Source organism: Nestor notabilis, unplaced genomic scaffold (assembly GCF_000696875.1).
Source record: "Nestor notabilis isolate BGI_N333 unplaced genomic scaffold, ASM69687v1 scaffold19094, whole genome shotgun sequence".
Lineage (NCBI taxonomy): Eukaryota > Metazoa > Chordata > Aves > Psittaciformes > Psittacidae > Nestor > Nestor notabilis.
This window is the reverse complement of record NW_009925404.1, coordinates 22,176-41,734: the sequence shown is the minus strand read 5'-3', so window position 1 is coordinate 41,734 and position 19,559 is coordinate 22,176. Positions and strand designations below refer to the sequence as shown.

Below are 19,559 nucleotides of genomic sequence, written 5' to 3'. Positions count from 1 at the left end.
CAGGCATTTTTGTCGTGGCTGCAGGGAATAAGCTATAGCCCTCATTCCTTGTCTCCAGTATTCTAGCATGGATACCGCATTAGAGAGGGACAGATAGATTGTGGTAACTGGTGGGGACACTTGGCCTCACAATAAAGCTTTGTGTTCCCTGGTTTGAAGGAAGGGCATTAGAATTTCAAATGTGACACAATGGCTTCTCAAACTGAATGGCAAGTTTGATGGGGTTTGCATGCAGAGGGAATACACTGTTTTACTTCTCTATGTTTGTGTATATTTGACATCTCTAGCACTGTCTCTAGAGATTGGCTAAAATAATACCCATAATTAGTCTAATCTGTGATAAAATGTGTGATTACATTTATTTCAGTTTAAAATTTGAGAAGTGATAAATGTTTAATTCTGATGTTGTGGTGCCTGAAGCTTTGGTAGTAGAGATGCTGCAAAATCTAAAAATAACTGCTTACGAGTTCGGGTTCTAGCTGCTTGTGATAGCTGATTTCAGACCTGAGAATTATGGGCATGTCTCTTATTTGTAATAACAGATCTTGCTAAATAAAAGGGCCTGTGTATCTGTTTCCAATGATGCGTTGTCAGAAACTGGTAATATTTTCCCCTTCTGAAATTATTATAGTGGAAATTAATTTTTAGATGTATTGTGTTCTATATAACAGCATATTATGTATTTCTGAGATAACTCTCAATGGTTTTGGAGTAAGGCAAGTATGTTAAATAAACCATTTTGGAAACAAATCACTGTACAGCAGAATGTGAATTCCTGCAGTTAGAATTTGTTGTACGACTTGTTCAGATGCTGAGGGCAAAAAAGGGATGCAGACTGTGAATCTGGGATGAGTTGGAGGAACCCTTAGGTTCAACCTTAGTTACTTCAAAGAACTGAATTACTTCAATAAAAACTGAGAAGGAACATGTTAATAAGTCCTTTCTTCAAACAGGAAACCACTCCCAACCCTCAGCCTTCGGAAGAGGAGAAAACTGAGCCAGCAGCACCTAGTCAGGAGGTTGCCAGCCCTGAACAGTATATTAAGCATCCACTACAAAACAGGTAAATACTACAGAAGCATGATTGTAATTTTGCCAAAGATAGAGTAATGGCTGTAGCTTTACAGCTTTTTTGTTCACCTTATGCTTTCTAGCAGAATTTTTAGAGTTCTCGATTATTTTTTTTTTTTTAAGTTTTTTGCAGTGAGGTTGCAGAAGAAATAGAATCTGATCCTGTTATAATTTAGAGCCTTTTCATGTAGTGTTGGTACAGAAGCTGAAAATCTTCACAGATTTTCAGAATGAAGTTAGGTAATTGGAAAGAACATGGCCTTACTTTTAGTTGGAGGCAAGCAAAGCTTTTGTTGCTTTTGTCTGGTGTCTGTTAAGAGACAGACACTGAGTTGAAGTTGCTGCCAAACTGAACTGAAAAACCTTCCATTCTGCCTTGTACTTCCAACAGTTAAGGTACCAGTGGTAAAGAGTTGTAATTCTTGTTTCTTACTAGAGTCTTACTCTTTTGTATCTTACCATTTTTTTTCTCCTATTTGAAACTGAAAGTAGTGGAAGCTGTGTTAACCAGCCAAAGAGCTTATTAGACTTGACCATAGGAGTGGTTGGTGTCTGCAGTAATAGTGTTTTCATTATGTGTAGGAGGCACAGCAGAAGAAACCTGTTGAATGCAGAGGTACACATTTGTAAACATACCAATGTGTTGGTACAAATGTGTAAGTAAAAAACTAAGTAAAAACGGTAGGGCTCTTAAATTTTCTTGTTTGTGAACAAAACCATGAAGTGGTAGTTAAAAGTATAGCTGAAGTTACTGAAGAATCAAGCTGACTTAGTAATGTCTGTGTTCAGAGTGCAAAACCAGGTGTGTCTTAAAAGCTACTAAGCTTTTTACTGACATGTAGAAATAATGAGAACTTCACCAAGAAGCTTGAAAACCTCAACTTGAACTTTCTTTCTGCAGTAAGGCTATTATAAGCCTACAGGTTGAATTTCTTCAAATGTGCACAGAAGTTACTCCAGCAGCATACATATACTTTAAAAAGAGCTAAGAAGTCATTTTCTCCAATTAAGCTGAAGAGTTGATTAGTGCTTAGTACTTAATATTGGTAGGTAGGTGCTGCCCTTTTACTAAATAGCACCTTACTCCTTTTCTAAGACTTGAGCAAGTGTAGAACAACAACACACATTCCGTTGTTGTCTTTCTCTAAACTTCCGTACTTCCTTTTTTTTCCCTCTGAGCACTTTTATTGATGCTGATGCTTCTTTACAAGTGGTAGTGGGGCTGTTACTGAAAACCACAAACTTCTAAAACAAGGTTTGAAGTGTCAGGAAAGGTTTCAGAACAGTAGACTGACACCTGGTGTCTTGGAGCTCTGCCTGTAGAAGACCAATCCCTAGTGCAAACCTGAGTGATTTCAACACTAGTGAAACTATCTGAATGAAAAATTAGCCTGTTTTTGTTAAATGCCTTATCAGGTGTCTTCTTCCAGCATGTTAAATGATGCTTTTTAGATCCAGAAAAAACAGCTTTGTGTGAAAAGGTGCTATGATTTGTACTCATCAGAGATGAAGAAAATCGGATGGAAAATTCTTCATTTTAGATGAATTAAAAACACACATAACTGTAATATGCAGATTTAAAAAATCAAATCAGGTAAAGTTGGTGGTTTTTGTTGTGTGTTTATGTTTTTTGGGGTGTTTTTGTTTGTGGTTTTCTTGTTTTGTTTTGTTTTTTAATTGTTGCCTTTACTGAGCTTGACACAGCTTCCGTTCTAAAATTTATGCTCTCCTATTATGTGAGTGCTTGGGAAACTTCCATGTCATGTATAGCTTTGGAGTGATATAATTAGCTTTTGTAACCTATACGAGGAAATTACTGAAAAGGGAGCTGTGCTCCTAGGTTAAATAGTTGATGGTGGTTTAGACCATAATCGGTTATTTGTGGTCGGGGATTGCAGTTTAGCAGTGGCAGGAGGAGGAAACCTCTGAGGCTTGGAGGTTTAGAGTCTTAGAAGTGCTCCAAAACTACTTAAAATATTTTCCTAAATGGATTGATGAAGTCTGCTATGATTCTTATGGTGGGAACTCAAATACTGTTGATCTGCAAAGAGTTGTGTTTGAGAACTGAGTTTTTCATATAGCTTACTGATAAAAACAAACTTCCATGCTGATATCTTAAGGTTTGCAATTAGTTTGGATATAACAGTACAAATATTATATATTTAATGTGTTTTTAATTTATAGATGCTATTATTTTATTTTGTTTTCCTTTAGATGGGCACTCTGGTTTTTTAAAAATGACAAGAGCAAAACTTGGCAAGCGAATCTTCGTCTTATCTCAAAGTTTGATACTGTTGAAGATTTTTGGGCGTAAGTAAAGATGCTTCAGTCCATGTAATAATCCAGGCATATGCTGGCAAAGCTTATGCCAAAGTGAAAACCCAGAGTACTCCATTAACTGCAATTTCATGAGTGTAATCTGAAATGGTTGCAAAAGGAAAGTGACATCTAGCACATTTCTCAGAATGTGGTAGAATGTAACCTTTGAAGAAAATGTGATTGGAGAAGTCTTCCATACTTGAAATGCTTATTGTCTTGCTGTTAACACTGCAGTGTTGCTTGTATTCTTATGTACATGACATACATGTAGAAAATTACATTTTGTGCAGTAACTATCTCATAGTAACATAAACTTGTAAATGATTGAAGCCAACTGATTGGCACTTCCTTGGTCCCATATTGTGCTGGTTGATTAAATTCTCAGAAGGAGACATGGTGTCTTAGTGGAATAATAAGACCCATCAGTGACCCATTAGCAACAGGGAAGAAAGAAGGATACTGAAAATGTTGAGCAAGTGTTTATCAATGCAGTCCTCTGAGGGAGGGGAATAGAATTCCGTGCTTGCTTTTCCTGCTATGGTGGTAGCTAATGGTTGAGTGAACAGTAGTTAGCAGTCTTGGGGTATGTGATGGGTAGCTAAATTCTTTGAAGCTCGCTATTAAAGTTGGTTAAGGGTAAGTTTTTGAGCTTCTATAAGATAGTCTTGAGTATTTAAAAGTACTTCATCCAGATGTTTGCAGTGATAAAGATATGAAATTAGTCACAAGCAATTGAGAAGTTACGCCTCTGTTGTCAGAGTGGGAAATAGTTGCGGTGTTCTGGGAAGAAAATGTTAAGGTAAACTTAAAGGAGGGAAGCTGGTTAATCAGTAAGTGGGTTTGTAAATTCCAGTGCCTGATTTCTAATTGTTACAACATGACAGTAATTCATTTCCTTTTTGGTGCTGGACAATGCCTGAATGTTAGGCATGAATGAATAGTTTTGGCTACAGGTTAGTGTGATATGTGCAGACCTTCTGAAGTCTTACCTTAACAGTGCAGGCAAAAAACCCCAAACATCTGTCCTCTTGCTAGAGGAGGAAATGGTATGTACTCCTATGATCTTTTGCTCTGAAACGCATAGTTGTGAATTTAATTCAGAGTATATATTTTATATTTTCATGGTTGTCATCTGTTCGTACCTTTTAAGTTCTTCTTTTAATAATAATCAGGCCTACAGCCTTTATCCCTAGAGGACTGTATTAAATAGTAAAGTTAAATATTTCTTAAACATCTCTGCAGAGATAGTAGCCTTAGATAGACAGTTATCCTTATTCTGTATATGTATATGTACAGAATATGCATGCACACACAATTTGTTGCTATGAAAGTTCAGTGAGTTATGTTTTTAATAACTTTGCTAAAACTTTGTTTAAAAGAAGCATTGGTGTAGGAACCCAGCAAGTGTTCATAAACCAGTTTCCATTCTGCTGCTTTAAGCCCAGAACATCCTAAAGTTAATGCTTTTATACTGCTGAAAAATACTTAAGAAATGAGGTGACTTTTGGAACAACTTTAATGCTTTTTAATTTTTTTATTTTGTTCAGTCTTATGTCTTAAATTCTTAGAAGAATTTTGTACCTTAAAATAATACTTAGTTTTAATTCTGCTTTTTTCCTTCCAATAGTTTATACAACCATATCCAGCTCTCTAGTAATTTAATGCCTGGTTGTGACTACTCGCTGTTTAAGGTACGCTTGCTAACCTTTTTTCTTCAATCGATGGATGGTTTCCTGACTAAGCAAGACAATGTCCAAATATTTCACTTTAGATACTTAGGAACATGGTTGGGAATGTCCTAAAGGTATTACTTTCTAAAGAAAGTCCCAGACACGTGCCCTCTGAACATCAGGCTGTCACTAGTTCTAAAAATACAAGTACTTGCTTTATAACACACTTCAATTTTAATTTTTACTATGTTTGTCTTCATTTTATGTTTAAAGAAATAATTAAATGTTAACTTTTATTATATGGAAGATTTTCTGGCTCTGTCATTTGGTGTGACATGAAATGAGTTAAAATGTGTAAGTTCCATGGGAGGCTGCATTGTTCTCCAGTGTTCCTTGAGCACTACTAGCCAGATGCACAGTGCTCTCAATTTTTACATCACGGGTTAAATGCTGTATCACTTATATGTAAGATAGAAAATTGTACCCACCACTGACACCTGAAACATGCTGAGGAAGTGTTCAAACCAGTGAGTAGGAAACGCCGACGAAAGTGTACGTGAAATTCTGCCTTAGCTGGAGTGGAGTACTGAACTGGAGCTCTAAATTAAATCCTAACCTATCTGAAGTGCTTCTAACATACAGCTTCCTTTCTGAATATGTAGATAATGCCTTAAGTCATGGTGGCTGATTCCTCCTTTGCATATAAAGCGTAGGTCCTGGCGGGGCCTTCTCAGAGGACTATGTCCTCAGAGGACTATGTACATAGTTTGTAAACCCCAGCAGCTGTAGGTATAGTGATGCTTGGGTTTGAGAAGGTAATGGTAGTTTAGGTGACTGAAAAACCTTACTGATAAATTTTAAGAAGCTGAAAGCCCTTCAGAGGTTAGGATACCTATGGATCATGCTTCGTTGTTTTTGGGGGTTTTTTCGGTGTTTGGTTTTTTTTTGGGAGGGGGGGTTGGGGTGTGGGTTTTTGTTTGGGTTTTTTTTTTTTATGAACCCTAAATTTGTTATAACTATGCATATCTATTCTGTGTTTGCTTAGCAATAATTTACTTATTAAAATGCATGCAACAGGAACAGCATTGGCAACTGCTGCAGGCTTCTGAGCAATCTCTTGCTCTTGTCCTTCACTCTTGACCTCGTAAGAGTGTCTCTTAAATTTAAAATGCCCTCACTGGCAGCTGCAGAGCTCAAACTATGTCATCACCTTTAAAAGTGAGCTGACACCACTCCATCTTGCATGTTGAACACTTAATTAGCTTTCAGCCAGAGTTACGTAGTGCGACTCTTAATAGACAGTTCTTCACTGAATTTCTCTGTCTAGACAGTTACCCACTCTTTTAATGAGTGGCTGTTCCGAAGTGCAGTGTAGCTGTTGGATATAGGAGTGGTAGCTGACTGCTTTGCTGTGTCAGTGTATCCAGAGTCACTTAATTCAGTGCAGGACCATTGATAAAGCATGAATCAAAATGCAACTTGATTCTAAATGGTGTGCTGATTATTCTTCTTCTTCTTTTTTTTTTTTTTTTTTTTTTTCCTTTTTTGTGGCCCTGACAGTTAAAACCCTCTTAATTCTCACCTTGTGTGTGCAGGAAGTCACTGAGATCGACTGTCAAGGGTGTCCGTTTCAGTGCAAGTCTTTATGCATAAGCGAAGCACTTGGCCAGTGTTGTACAGAGTCCAAGACTTAAAATAAGGACTCCAGAATATAGCTGCTAATTTTGTCTGGTTTTATACAGGCCTGTTCCCACAGGGGGGTTTTACGTGGTGTTATGTAGCCATAACTTTTGCCTGGGTTGTGATTCTTCTGTAGAAATAATTCATTGGAAAAAGTGCACTTGCTAAGTTGTTTTCAAACTTTAGTACTGGTGCAAGACAGTATTTCTGCACAGGTATGTGTCTCAAACAGTGCACTTTATTCTGAAGTTGCTGTTTCAGTTATCACTGGCCTTTCGGTTATTCTTTAGGAAATATACAGATCAAGTCTGATATAACTTCTGGCTGTTCTTTGTAGGATGGGATTGAACCCATGTGGGAAGATGAAAAAAACAAGCGAGGAGGACGATGGCTAATTACACTAAACAAACAGCAGAGACGAAGTGACCTTGATCGCTTCTGGCTAGAGACAGTAAGCACTATGGCCTTACAAGTTGCAACGGAAGAATCTTACGTTTGTATTTAATACTTTAACTGGTGTATTCTTTCTGTGTGCCACACTAGACTTCTGACTTCCTGGCAGCATAGTGTCCTGTAAGTTTTTATTGACAGGTTTTCAGTAGTGATGCTTAATGTAGTTCTGTTGTGTTGAATACTTCTTACAGTGGGCAGCAGAAGAGATAACTCTACAGGATAGATTAACCTTTTCCTGTGGAATGTACAGAACAACTGTTGAGCTACTGGGAAAATAATACTGTCTTGAATGTCAAGACTCCCAAATTTATCTGCTTAAATGTAAGAATTTGTTTACAAATATTCTTACAAGTATTTGTAGATAAGAATGGTTTTCAGGTTTTGGTCCTCCTGAAACAAGGGAGTTTCAGTTTTATTTTTGTTCTTTCTGTACTTAACACTAGAATAGACAAGTAGTAGCACAGTCTTCCTGTATGTATGCTATAACTATAATATTTTCTATTGCTGTTATCTCTGGAATAGATTTTTTTGAATGGTAAATATACTTCTAGACATCGTGAATTGCAGTACATGTGTTGTAGAAAAGGACTGTACTGTCTAGGAGCTGACTCGGAATAGCCTAAAACAGTCTAGTGTGATCTGGCTCTTAGGGCATGGATTGCAGACACTACAAGGCAAAGCAGTCTTACCACATCTTTTGATCTTTTTTCCCTTGCTTGCATGAGGGGCAAGAAGTATTGGACCCCTTTGAAAGAGGGAATGGCTTTCAAGATCAAAGCAGAGGTGTCCAATATACCTATTGGATATAGCTATTAGGATCTTTCGCTGTAGTAGTGATTTGAAGGAGTGTGACCAGTATACTACTAGGCAATATGACTGCACATGAAAAAATCAGTGTCTTGCTGTGTGCATTTGGCCTCTCCTTAAATGCCCGTATGAGTCCTTCTGATTCTTAACAGATGTTACATGCAGATTGGAAACATGACTTAAGGCTAGAGGGCTCTGCTTTTTGCTTACCAGTGAGCAATAGCAGAGAGCCCAAATACCTGGGTGACTAGTATATGTGCTCTAAAACAACCCTGTCGCTTCCAATTCCAGTAATTATTAGTAACCACCTTCCTCCAATAAAAATCAAAGTCTCTTCCTTTATCGGTCCCCTCTGGAACAAACTTGTAATGTAATGATCTTTAGTGTTCTTAACTGTAAACTAAACTTTGAGACTTTTTTTTCCCCCCTTTTGCATAGCATTCATTAAGAATGTACTTGACTGTAGCATGGTAGTCATCTTTGCTTGTATATGTACTAAGGCTGTTGATCAGTATTTTGAATAGTTGTCTTTATTTTAAACTTAAACACTTACGACTTTCCTTACTCAGTGAATGCGTGCAGCCTGCAATTGGGTGTAACTTTTAAAGTATGTGTAGTTCTTCCTGATTTATTCAGCAGCACACTTTGTCCTGTCCTTTTTTTATTTCCTTGATGAAGTCAGCACTTGCAACTTTCCTGGGTAGTCAAAGACCTGCTTTTTTGAAGAAGTTGCAAGTGTGTTGAATTTCCAAATATTAAACAAGTAATTCTGGAAAGGAAAGTTACTGTAATAGCATTGTATGTAATGTACTGTGCAGTTGAAGTAAACAAGTGCCCATTTGGAGATTAATACTTTTGTGTGCAGAAGGATTTTTAATTCAGCATGGCCACGAGAAATTCTCAGCTTTGAATATCTAAATTTGCTTGTTTTACAAGTCACAAGTTGAAGAACTTAAATGTCGCTTTCACATTCAGCATGTTGTACCAGGATGAGTCCAAACTCAGTCTGATGTTCCTGATGTTCCACTTCTGCCAACTCCAAGCTTTACTGCTAGGAATTGATAGAGGAGGAATCTTGTGTTACGTGTACGCTTGTATTGTTGCAGTTGGATTATGCACTGTTCAGGATGATTGATTCCCACTTCAGAGTCTGTGGGAATTCCTGAGTGTGTTGATAGGAAGTAACACTTCATTAGACAACACTTTTCATCCAAATCGCAATCTTATTTGCCTCTGAATTGATATACTTCAGAATTAAGTTGGACCTTACACAGAATGCTCCAACCCTGGTGGTGGTCAAGGCCAGGTTGGACAGAGCCTTGGGTGACATAGTCTATTGCGAGGTGTCCCTGCTCATGGCAGGGGGGTTGGAACTAGATGATCTTAAGGTCCTTTCCAACCCAAGCCATTCTGTGATAACATATTGCCCAAATTGTTCTTCACAGGTTCATCCTGTGATGAATGTAAACACATAAAATTTAAGGGTTTTCTACCTGTGTTAAACATACTGTAGAAAGAAAAACAAATTTCTTGAATTATTGCTTGGGTTTGGATTGGAAGGATGGGTAGGAGGCAACACTGAGTTAAATGGTCAGCTGTGTCAGAACTTGCAGGTGCTGGGCCAGGAGAAGAGATGGAAAACTCAACATAGGAGTTCCACAGCCTTCCACAGCTGAATTTAAGTTCTCTTGTAACACTTGGAATTTCAAGAAGATACTGCAATAAACAGAAAATGATTACTGTATGGCATGTGGCTATAAGCAGTAAAATGTAGTATTCTTCAGTCCTTTGTGTATACTGTTCACCTGTGGAGCAGGATTCTGACTTGTAATGTCCCTTTTAATGGTTAATTTTTGTTTTGTAGCTGCTGTGCCTTATCGGGGAGTCATTTGATGACTACAGTGATGATGTATGTGGTGCTGTTGTTAATGTTAGAACTAAGGGTGATAAAATAGCAATATGGACAACTGAATGTGAAAACAGGGATGCTGTTACACATATAGGGTAAGTAAAGTGCTTGGTGTCTTGAACATATGAAGTATAACAATGCATTTAAAACAAGCTAACTTGGTAGAGAATGCATTTCAGGCAAATATAGCCTTTAATAGCCTGGTGTAGTCTTCATTCCAGTAAGCAACAGTAATCATCTCAGATTATCTGGAGACTGTAGTATGGAAAATGTATGTAATGCTCTGTTATTTAGCAATTATTGCTAAAGCATATGTGTTCTTTATGCTGTAGTATTGATGCTTCAAAATTACTTGCTGTTAAAGCCAGTCATTGTAGGCCACTTAACCTGTGCAAACCAGTGAAAATATTTCTCTTCCCAGCTTAGCACGTCTGTCTTAGGTCAAAATTTAACTGCCAGGCATAGTAACTTGCTAACATTTTTGCTTATTGGGTGGCTCTCTCCACACATTCCTCAAATGGGCCTTTAAGAATCTGGTGGGGTCTGCATTACATTAACATTTTTATTACACAATCATGTTTAGACTTGAAAGGTAAGTGTTCTACCAATAAACAAACAGGACTTTGGTGCGTATCATCTGCTAGTAGAGAATAATAACCTTAATCAAGCTAGTAGTCATCAGAGCATTTTCAGAATGGTATTTACCATTAACCTGAGGAGCTAACAGGACTCTTACTAGAGAACTGTAGGGAAGTTAAGATTTTGCAGAGTGACTGACATGACGATGAAGGTAAGTTACATTGCCTACCTGCTGTCATGTTATGTAACTCCACAGACAATATATCAGGTTTTCATTTAACAGTTAAATTTGGGGTAAGCTATGGTTCTGTGAACTCCATTAAGATTAAGAATAAGGGACAGAAAACCCCCAAATTTAGGTATCTTTGTTAATCTGTAGTTGAACAGGCTAGTCCTGTGGTTTAGTCAGAGCTTGTAGCCTAGTGTCATTAGTGGCTTGCATCTCACTCACTGCTAAGGAATGCTCTGTTTGTAAGGTGTGTACTGCTGCTTCTTTCTCTTACCGTATGAGATCCAAGGTGATTTTTCTTAAAAGCCCCTGTTGGGTAGCTGTCCATGACCAGTACCATGGGGGTCTGCTCTCTATCAGTAGGTAAAGAAAATACAGCAAGTCTCTGCAACTGAGATTTGTGTGGTGATAAACCTGACTTTTACAGGGAATTGCTGTTTTATTAGGTTCAAGTGGCTTTATCATTTCAGTAGTTGGAATTGTGGACCGTGACTACTTCATAGATGTTTTCCGTATGTGGGAATACAGCTTTGATGATACTTACATAAATGCAGTGGAATCCCTGTGTTCTACATCTGTGTAGGCCTGTTAATTATTTTTTGGCAAGACCTTGTCCTATTTTATACTGTAAGTCATAGTTCATACAGAACTATAAGCTGATTTTGGTCTCAATAACCTAAAAATACCACATTTCAAGTCCTTTATTTGTACCTGAGAAATTGCTTCTAAATAGGCAACTCTTTAATGAAGGTGTCAGCAGATCTTAAAAGCAGGTGTCTTGGTACTCATGCCTTCCTAAGGGCTTTGCTTAAACTATTTTTCTGTTTCTTTTCTCCAGGAGAGTATACAAAGAAAGATTAGGACTTCCTCCAAAGATAGTGATTGGTTATCAGTCCCATGCAGACACAGCTACTAAGAGCGGCTCCACCACTAAAAATAGGTTTGTTGTTTAAGACGACACCTTCTGAGTATTCTTTCATAGGAGACTGCGTCAAGCAATCGAGATTTGGGAGCTGAACCAAAGCCTCTTCAAAAGCAGAGTGGACTACATTTAAATTTGATTTCCATCTAAGTGTTGCTAAGATTTGTGAGAAGTCTCATCGCCTTTGTCTTGTACTTCTGTGTTCCATTTGGGTTGTTCATGGGTTTTTTTTTTTTTTTCCTATTTTGGCTGAAGTAACCATTACCAATCAGAAATTGAGTACACTTCACCCCCCAATTCATAAATGTTTTCTTGGCCCACTCTGTAATAGCTTGATAGAAACATTACTATTACAAGGAAAAAAATAATTGTTTATCCAGAGTATTGAGAAAAGAAGTTGCATTTCTGTACCTGCAGGAAATTACTCTGTTTTACATTTGCATTGTATGCAGTAACATTTTGCTGGTTTGGAAAAAGAGTATGGTGCATACAGTTTTCTAGCAATTTTTTTTTTATACAGCATCACCTTTGCTGTAACCTATGCTGATGGCTGCTAGATTAATTTATTTGTTTTCCCTATTTGATAACATTAGTGATACTTTGATTTCAGTTGTTTTTGCTCATGTAACATTTGGTGAAGAATCTGGGAATATGACAAAGGTGGAATAAACATTAATTTTGTGCATTCTTTGGTAATTTTTTGGGTTTTTTGTAACATCAAAGCTTTGCAACAAATTCATGCATTTCAGTCAAATCGGTGATCTGTTTGTGTGATTTCCTAAACATAATTGTGGATTTTTTTAATGTAACACCATAATTTACATTCCTTACTAGAAATAGTATGTCTGTTTTTGTATCTTATGCTGTATTTTAACACTTTGTATTTCTTAGGTTATTTTGCTTTGGTTAAAATGGCTCAAGTAGAAAAGCGGTCCCATTCATATTAAGACAGTGTACAAAACTGTAAATAAAATGTGTACAGTGAATTGTCTTTTAGACAACTAGATTTGTCCTTTTATTTCTCCATCTATACAGCAAGTATTTGTACCTCTTGTGACAAGGCAGTCTCTACTGTGGCTTCTATTGTAGTGTCTTCCAAGAAAGATAAATTCTGGAGCTATAGTATGTTAAAACTTCTAATAAATTTGTTAGCTAGCACCCTAAATCAAAGTGAAATTATATTGATGTGGTTACTGTTTTTTTCCTAGGGGTTGGTCTAATCGATAGTTTGCTTTGTTTCTCTTCTGGCTTTGGTTTATGCCAACCAAGAAATCCAGAGGTACATAGAAAGCTGTCTAGTTTCAGGTAGGAGCTACACTAAAGCGCTTAAGTGAGTGATTCTACTTTTAAGTATGTAATTCCTATACGAAGTACAAGTAGAGTGTGCTAGAGACATGGCTACAAGGTAAAAGTATATGAGGATCTAGATAGTCTGCTATTATGTGTATCTTGGAATGATGTTAAACTTTCATTGGCTTGAAAGTTGCTGCGGGAACTGCAAGTTTCCTTGACTTGTAGGAGTGGGGGAAAATCTTGAAGACCATTGAGTTAACTTCTTGTTTGAGTACAACGTGAGAGGCTTTTTCTTTCCACTCTTTAAAAGTAGAGCATGCAGCAAAATCAGTGCTTTATTGCTAATTTGTATTTTGTAGTGTGATATACTTTTAAGATCTTGCCAGGGCTATGTAGCCTTTCTTCAGATAAACTTAAAGGCAGATGCTTATTTGGGTTTTGATCTTTGTGATAACTCCTTAAAGCAAGTTTAGTCACTGTGGGCAGTGAAGCTTCAGTTGGATCAGGCTTTTAAATCAGCCTGATTACTGCGTGGAAGTATGTCTGTGTGCTAAGATAGACTTGAACACTTTCTTGGACACATTTCTTATCCGAAATGTGACATAAATAGCATGTCAGTCTATACAGAAAAGGTATTGCATTAACTTTGGATCGTTGTTATGTCTAATAGAAACACTTCCAGTAGGCATGTATAGCCGGTGATACTATGTCTTCAGTATTGGTCACTAACTGGGATAGATTTTGGATGCAGAGAGAGCAGTTAGGCTGTTCTCTGGATTCTGGTGTAACTGGTTGCCTTTCCTGATTCTGCAGGTAGACAGGGGCAGTCAGATTCAATAGGGACATTCATGGTAGATTATAGCAGTCCCTGCCAGTTCTCCACCTTACTGCTTCAGCTAATCATCTTTGCAGTTAAAGTAAGCTCTTTGAACTAAATTTCTCTGAACTTCTCTTCTATACCATCAGCTTCAAGCTGAGTAAACTTGTGTGTACGTAATTTGGGAGTGCTGGAGCAAGGCTCACTGAATGTAACAAGGTAGTGCTGCCCTTTTGTGAAGGGTGTTGAGATTAACTTGAGTGCTGTTGTGAGAAGTACGTAGTATTGGTCTTGTTTAATTTCACTACAAGTCTGACCGGAATATTGTTGAGGGTAACAGCATTTTTGTTAACCTAGAAAAGTGATTGATAGTTTCTTAGTATAGTCTCAGGTTTTTGAGCCTGAGCCTATTTAAGCAGCCAACTGACTTGCACTGTAATATGAAAACTGCAAGTAGGTTGATTTGAGGCTCTTCACTGCTTCAGATAACAAATGCTGTGTTTCTAGGAGACTTGAGTGAAAATTATGACATACTTGCTTTATCAAATACATAACCTATGCCTTTAATTCACTGCTAGAAGGAGCAAGCGACCATGAACGTAGTGTTCTCCAACTTGCAGATCACTTTGCTGCATACTAATGTTCTTCTGATTATAATGGTGTGGTTTGTGTTCTTACACAATGGGAGAAAGCAGAGAGATCTCCATTCTGCGTATTAATAAAATGGCCACAGGCTCTCAAGAGCGAAAAGCAGTAAATGTTAAATTTAAGTATCTAGTTTTGGTACAAAATACTCGGCATCATTAAACTTCCAGCTGAATGGGTAGCCATGGTCAATGTGTGGTTTAGTAAGCCTGAGGAGACTAAAGAATAAATGTCTGAAGCTTCTATTCAGAAGTGGTTCTGTATGGTGCCAAACCAGCAGAGCAAGGAAAGCAAAAACTTGCTGTGTTCAAAGAGGTGTCAGAATGTGCCCTAATATACCTGGGAAGAAAGGGTAATATAGTAGGGAATAGTTGTGAATTAGCAGCTTCTGGGCGTACTGTAAGTCTTGGGCTGTGCAATGCTTTTCCTTGTCACTTTGTTTGTCCTCCTGCAGTGTCTCTGTCTTGTGTTTTGGGCTGTCTCTAGCTCAGGAAACTTTTAATGTAACTCAAATTCTGGGAACTTTTCTGGGAAAAGCCACTATTATTGAAATAGTGGCTTTTTGCAAAGCTTGGACTGAGCTCAAAACTTCCATGTTACCTGATGGGATTTTTTCCTATAGAGATGCTTGGAAAAATGCTCTGGACTCTATGGGACGCTTACTAAAAGGAAAAAAAAAATCCATTGCATTTCAGCTTAGTAAAGTGATATGGATCTTCCCTCTCATATGTGACCTCTCTTGTTTCCAGGAAGCTTTACTTTTGAGTCTAGGACTGATGGTTTTAAACCCAGATTTATAAGAACAACCTGCACTGAAGTACTAAACCAAATAGTTGAACTTAATAGTTAAACCCATAGAGCTTTCAAACTGACTAGCACTTAACTTGTGGATGACTGTGCCTGCTTCAGAACAGTTAATGGCTTCTGCAAATTTTTTTTTTTGTAAGTAGGTTTTAGTTTGGCTTTATATTTTATGCAGAATTTGTGCCTTTTCATATTGGGCAAGAAACTGTCATGAGATGACAAATGAAAATGACATCACCAGTAAGGTAATAGTTTCTGCCTGTTTCACATGGATACATTTCATACCTGTCTATCCAAACTAGACTTGGAGAGCAGGGGTACAGGGCGTATCAGCAAGCAGTGTGGAACAGTCCTGGCTGTTGAGTGCACCTTGTGGGCCTCTCCATCATTTCAAATCTCCAAAAGCTGTTAAATCTGGGAGATCTTACATTTTCATCTCTTTGCAGGACATTTGTTGCTGTAGCTGCTTGAACAGACTTTCTGCCTTTTAGCTCTTAAAGTTTTGTATTCCATCAGGATTTGTGACACTGCCACAAAGGCACTGCAGCGATGCCGTTAATAAGCACTTAAATTCCTGTGATGAAAATCACGATCACTTCTGCTCCTGCCTGGCGGCTGCCTGGCACTTTCCTAAAAGACTGCAGGATGCCCTGCTAGCCTTCCTGTCTTGAAATAAAGCAGGTTTTGATGTCCAGAGCTAAATGTGAATTGTGGCTGAGCACGTGATGATTGTTATGCCCTTAGCATTAACTTGTTTTGTGTGATGCCTTAAATGTAAGCACATCCTAGCTGGAGTCAGTCTGTTGGTACCAGTTTGCCTGCTAACCAAATGTAACTCAGATCTATTTTCTTTATTATTATTCCCTGCTAGTGCTGAGTGTGTGACAAGCTTAGCTGTGAATTTGTGGGGTTTGTGACTGCCTGTGCTTTCCTATCTCAGTTTTTCTCAATCCTGATACTTTTCAAGCCTTATTAAAACATATTTAATAAAGGGAAAAATTACACTGAGTCTAGTCACTGCTTCTTTTGGTCACTGATACCATGGAGGATTCCAGATGTTGCTAAACCCAGATAAAGACTGTGTGTGACTTCTTTGGCATAATATTCTTCTTTATGGGATTTTCACTTTTTTTATCTCTAGCCATGTAAGTATAACAGTGAAAATGATACTTGAAAGTATGTGTGTGAATATATCATACATAAAGCAAAAATGACTCATCTATTTTTTCTATTTTTTTCCAAAGTAGAAAACTTTTGTTATTTCTAAAAGGTTTCTCTATATAACTTTCTGTAACAAATTATTGGGTTTTGCTTACAATAGGTAGTTCTATTTTTTCCTTATGTTGTGCCTATTAATGTTATTGAGGAATTGGAGCCAACCTCATAGGTAAGGTTTGGTGTTCTTTGAAGAAAAGCTAGTTTTTGAGCCTTCCTCTGTATGTACAGGGTAGTTCTCCTAGTGCATCTCGCCCTGAGCCATACAAATATGCAGAAAGTATAATGGGAAATTGGAAGGTATGACTTTATTTCTGTAGCTTGAATGAAAATAAAGCTTCTGAGGAACTGAATGTCTCAGCTTCTTGACTCTGTATGGGATGTAGAGAAATGCAAATCAAGGATGAATGAGTAAGGCTCTGCTTTGAAATGTGTGTTCACTCTTCAGTTTGGAGTTTGTGGGTAGATGGGGCTTCTGCAGCTCACCCACAGATCAGCCTTGTTCTAAATAAAACTTCCATAACACAGTTACAATAATACTGCTGGCTGCTCTTCCCTTGTTTGCCATTATCCAAGGTAGGAAAGAGTTATCTAAGTACGTGTGTATAGTGGTCTCACTAGCAGAAAATTGCAGGTGATCTAGTAGGAGCTCCTGTGTTCCTTTTATGTTGTGCTGTTGATATTAAACAGTAGTACCTTGACCTTGCAGGAGGGGTTTTAGTCTGGGTTATCCATTAGAGGCTTTAAGTCCTGAAAGAAACTGACCCTGTAGGTGTATCATTGCACAGCTGTGCATTTGATACTGGAGCTTTTTTTTTTTTTTTTTTTTTTTTTTTTTTTTAAGGTATACACTCTCACACACTGGAGATTTTTTTTTTGGATACAAGAACTTTCTTTGACTCCTGTAAATTGATTTCACTACAGTTCATCTCATGCATTCGAAAGGAGAGCGTTCCTGTGTAGTGAGGAAATGGTGACTACCGACTGCCAGAGGTGGAGGTGCTGCTTCAGAGTTTCCCTAGATCTGGAAAATTCATCCTTGAGTTCATTCCCTAAAGGCAAAGGAGATACATCTGTAGGCTGCCATCTGTGGGCAGATGCATTCCAGATATTTGGGTAAGACAAAAAGCTTAAAAGGCTTCTGAAATCTTAATTCATCAGTAGAGGTGTATCTTCCCTGTACACACAAACTGGAGCTCATATCAGTTATCTTCAGTAAACTCGGGATTGAGAGATGAGGTTCTAATTTCTACCCTCTGAGGTAACCTCCTCCAACTATACGTGTATTGCCGTGTAAAAACATGCTCCTGGTTCTGGTGCAACTGATGTTACTGCGCTAGCCCTGTCCCTTGCATGGTTTTTAGTACTGTGATACAGTCCAGGATGAGCAGTTATGTGAAAGTCCAGGTGTTCTGACAAAGCATGATTAATTCTGAATTGAACACAATCCCAGCAGCCTTTATTTATGCTCTTGAGGCTACGTCTTAATTGCATGGAAGTGCATGGTTTAGGGTCATCTCTAGTAAAATTGCCTTGAGGCAAGTCAGTCCGGCTCCTCATCTTTTTTAATAGCTTTTCTAGGTTTAAACAACAGAGACGTGACTTTTCCAAAATGCTGTTGTGTATGTACCTTCAGTATGATGTAGATGGGTTTCAGCTATAGCCTAGCTCTGCCTTCCTGATCCTGCAAGGGAGCAGTCGCTCAAATTTGCATCAGAACTAGCATGTGCCAGGAAGGGAATAAAATGCTCTGGCAGTGAAAGCTGTTTGCAGTGAGATCACTTGCTGGCTGTCCTGTGCATGGGTGCTGGGCCTGGAGTTTGTAAGGTTTGTACAGATGCTTTACTATGCTTGAGTATGCTTCTGGCTTAAAAAGCATAATTTCTTCCCCATGCTTTGTCAGTTTTGAGAGGCTTTGTATTTGCCCTATTTTGTAAGTTTCTGAGGATTTTCCAGCTGTGCTCAATGATAATGGTATTGTCAACACCAGAGCACTGAAATGTTTGAATGGTTCTTAAACAGCATGTTGGTTAATGCACCTGCATGTGGGCTGTGCTGGCTGCAGGAAAGGAAGAGAGAAGAGATTCCTTGCTGTCTGGTGCATCTACTTAGGTGTTTTTCCAAAACTGAGCTGTGACATTAAAATGGAGAATACATGTAGTTACAGCCTTTCAGCTGTGCCCATTAATGTTGTCTTACTGGGGTGGCCAGCACCAGGTTGAGGAGGAGACTCACAGGAGTGTGCAAAAGGACAGTGAAACTATTACTCGGTAGGACTGAGCTGCTGGGGTGGTAGAACAGCTCCTGCTGGATTTAAGAGATCAACCCAAAACACTGTAAAAATCTGTAGGTTTTCCCCTAAACGTTGTAAATTCTCCTTTCTCTAGATCTGACCTAAATTCCATTAACCTTTCAAGGAAACTGGCAAATCTGATAGTCTTCTATGATGGCATGGCAGGATAGGTCAATGACGGGAGAGCAGTGGATGTTATCTACCTCAACTTCAACAGGGCTTTTGACACTGTCTAGTGTAACATTCTTGTAGGTAAGCTTAGGAAATGGGAGTTAGATGAACAGATGATAAGGTGGATCAAAAACTGGCTGAATGGCAGAGTTTAGAGGGTTGTGATCAGTGGAGTAGAACGCAGTTGGAGGCCTGTAGTCAGTGGTGTTCCCCAGGGATCAATACTGGGTCCAGCCTTATTCAACTGGTTTATACAAGTTTATATTGCATCCAGTTCTGGGCTCCTCAGGTCCATTGGAGGGTCACAGTGATGATCAGGGGTTTGGAGCATCTTTCTTATGAGAAGTTGCGGGAGGTGGGCATGTTTAGTCTGGAGAAGAGAAGACTTAGAGGGAATCTTATTAGTGCATATGAATATTTCAAAGGTGGGTGCCAGAAGGATGGTGCTAGACTCTTTTCAATGGTGCCCAGTGACAGGATGAGGAGCAATGGCCATAAAGTAGAAGACAAGAAGTTTCACCTCAACATGAGAAAGAACTCCTCTATGTTGAGGGGGGCAGAGCACTGGAACAGGCTGCGCAGGGAGGTTATGGAGTCTCCCTCTCTGGAGACATTCAAAACCCACCTGGATGCTTTCCTGTGTAACCTACTCTAGGTGGCCCTGCCTTGGCAGGAGGGGTGG

At 38.5% G+C, this 19,559-nt stretch overlaps 1 protein-coding gene across 1 annotated transcript; it reads left to right on the top strand.

The window, feature by feature from the left end:
* Positions 1 to 926: 926 nt before the first annotated feature.
* Positions 927 to 12,886, top strand: EIF4E (eukaryotic translation initiation factor 4E). Its single transcript, XM_010013048.1, has 6 exons — positions 927 to 1,063; positions 3,286 to 3,381; positions 5,018 to 5,081; positions 7,078 to 7,191; positions 9,865 to 10,004; positions 11,556 to 12,886. Exons 1-6 carry the CDS (start codon positions 927 to 929, stop codon positions 11,668 to 11,670), a joined length of 666 nt encoding a protein of 221 aa, XP_010011350.1. The 3' UTR covers positions 11,671 to 12,886.
* The last annotated feature ends 6,673 nt before the right edge of the window (positions 12,887 to 19,559 follow it).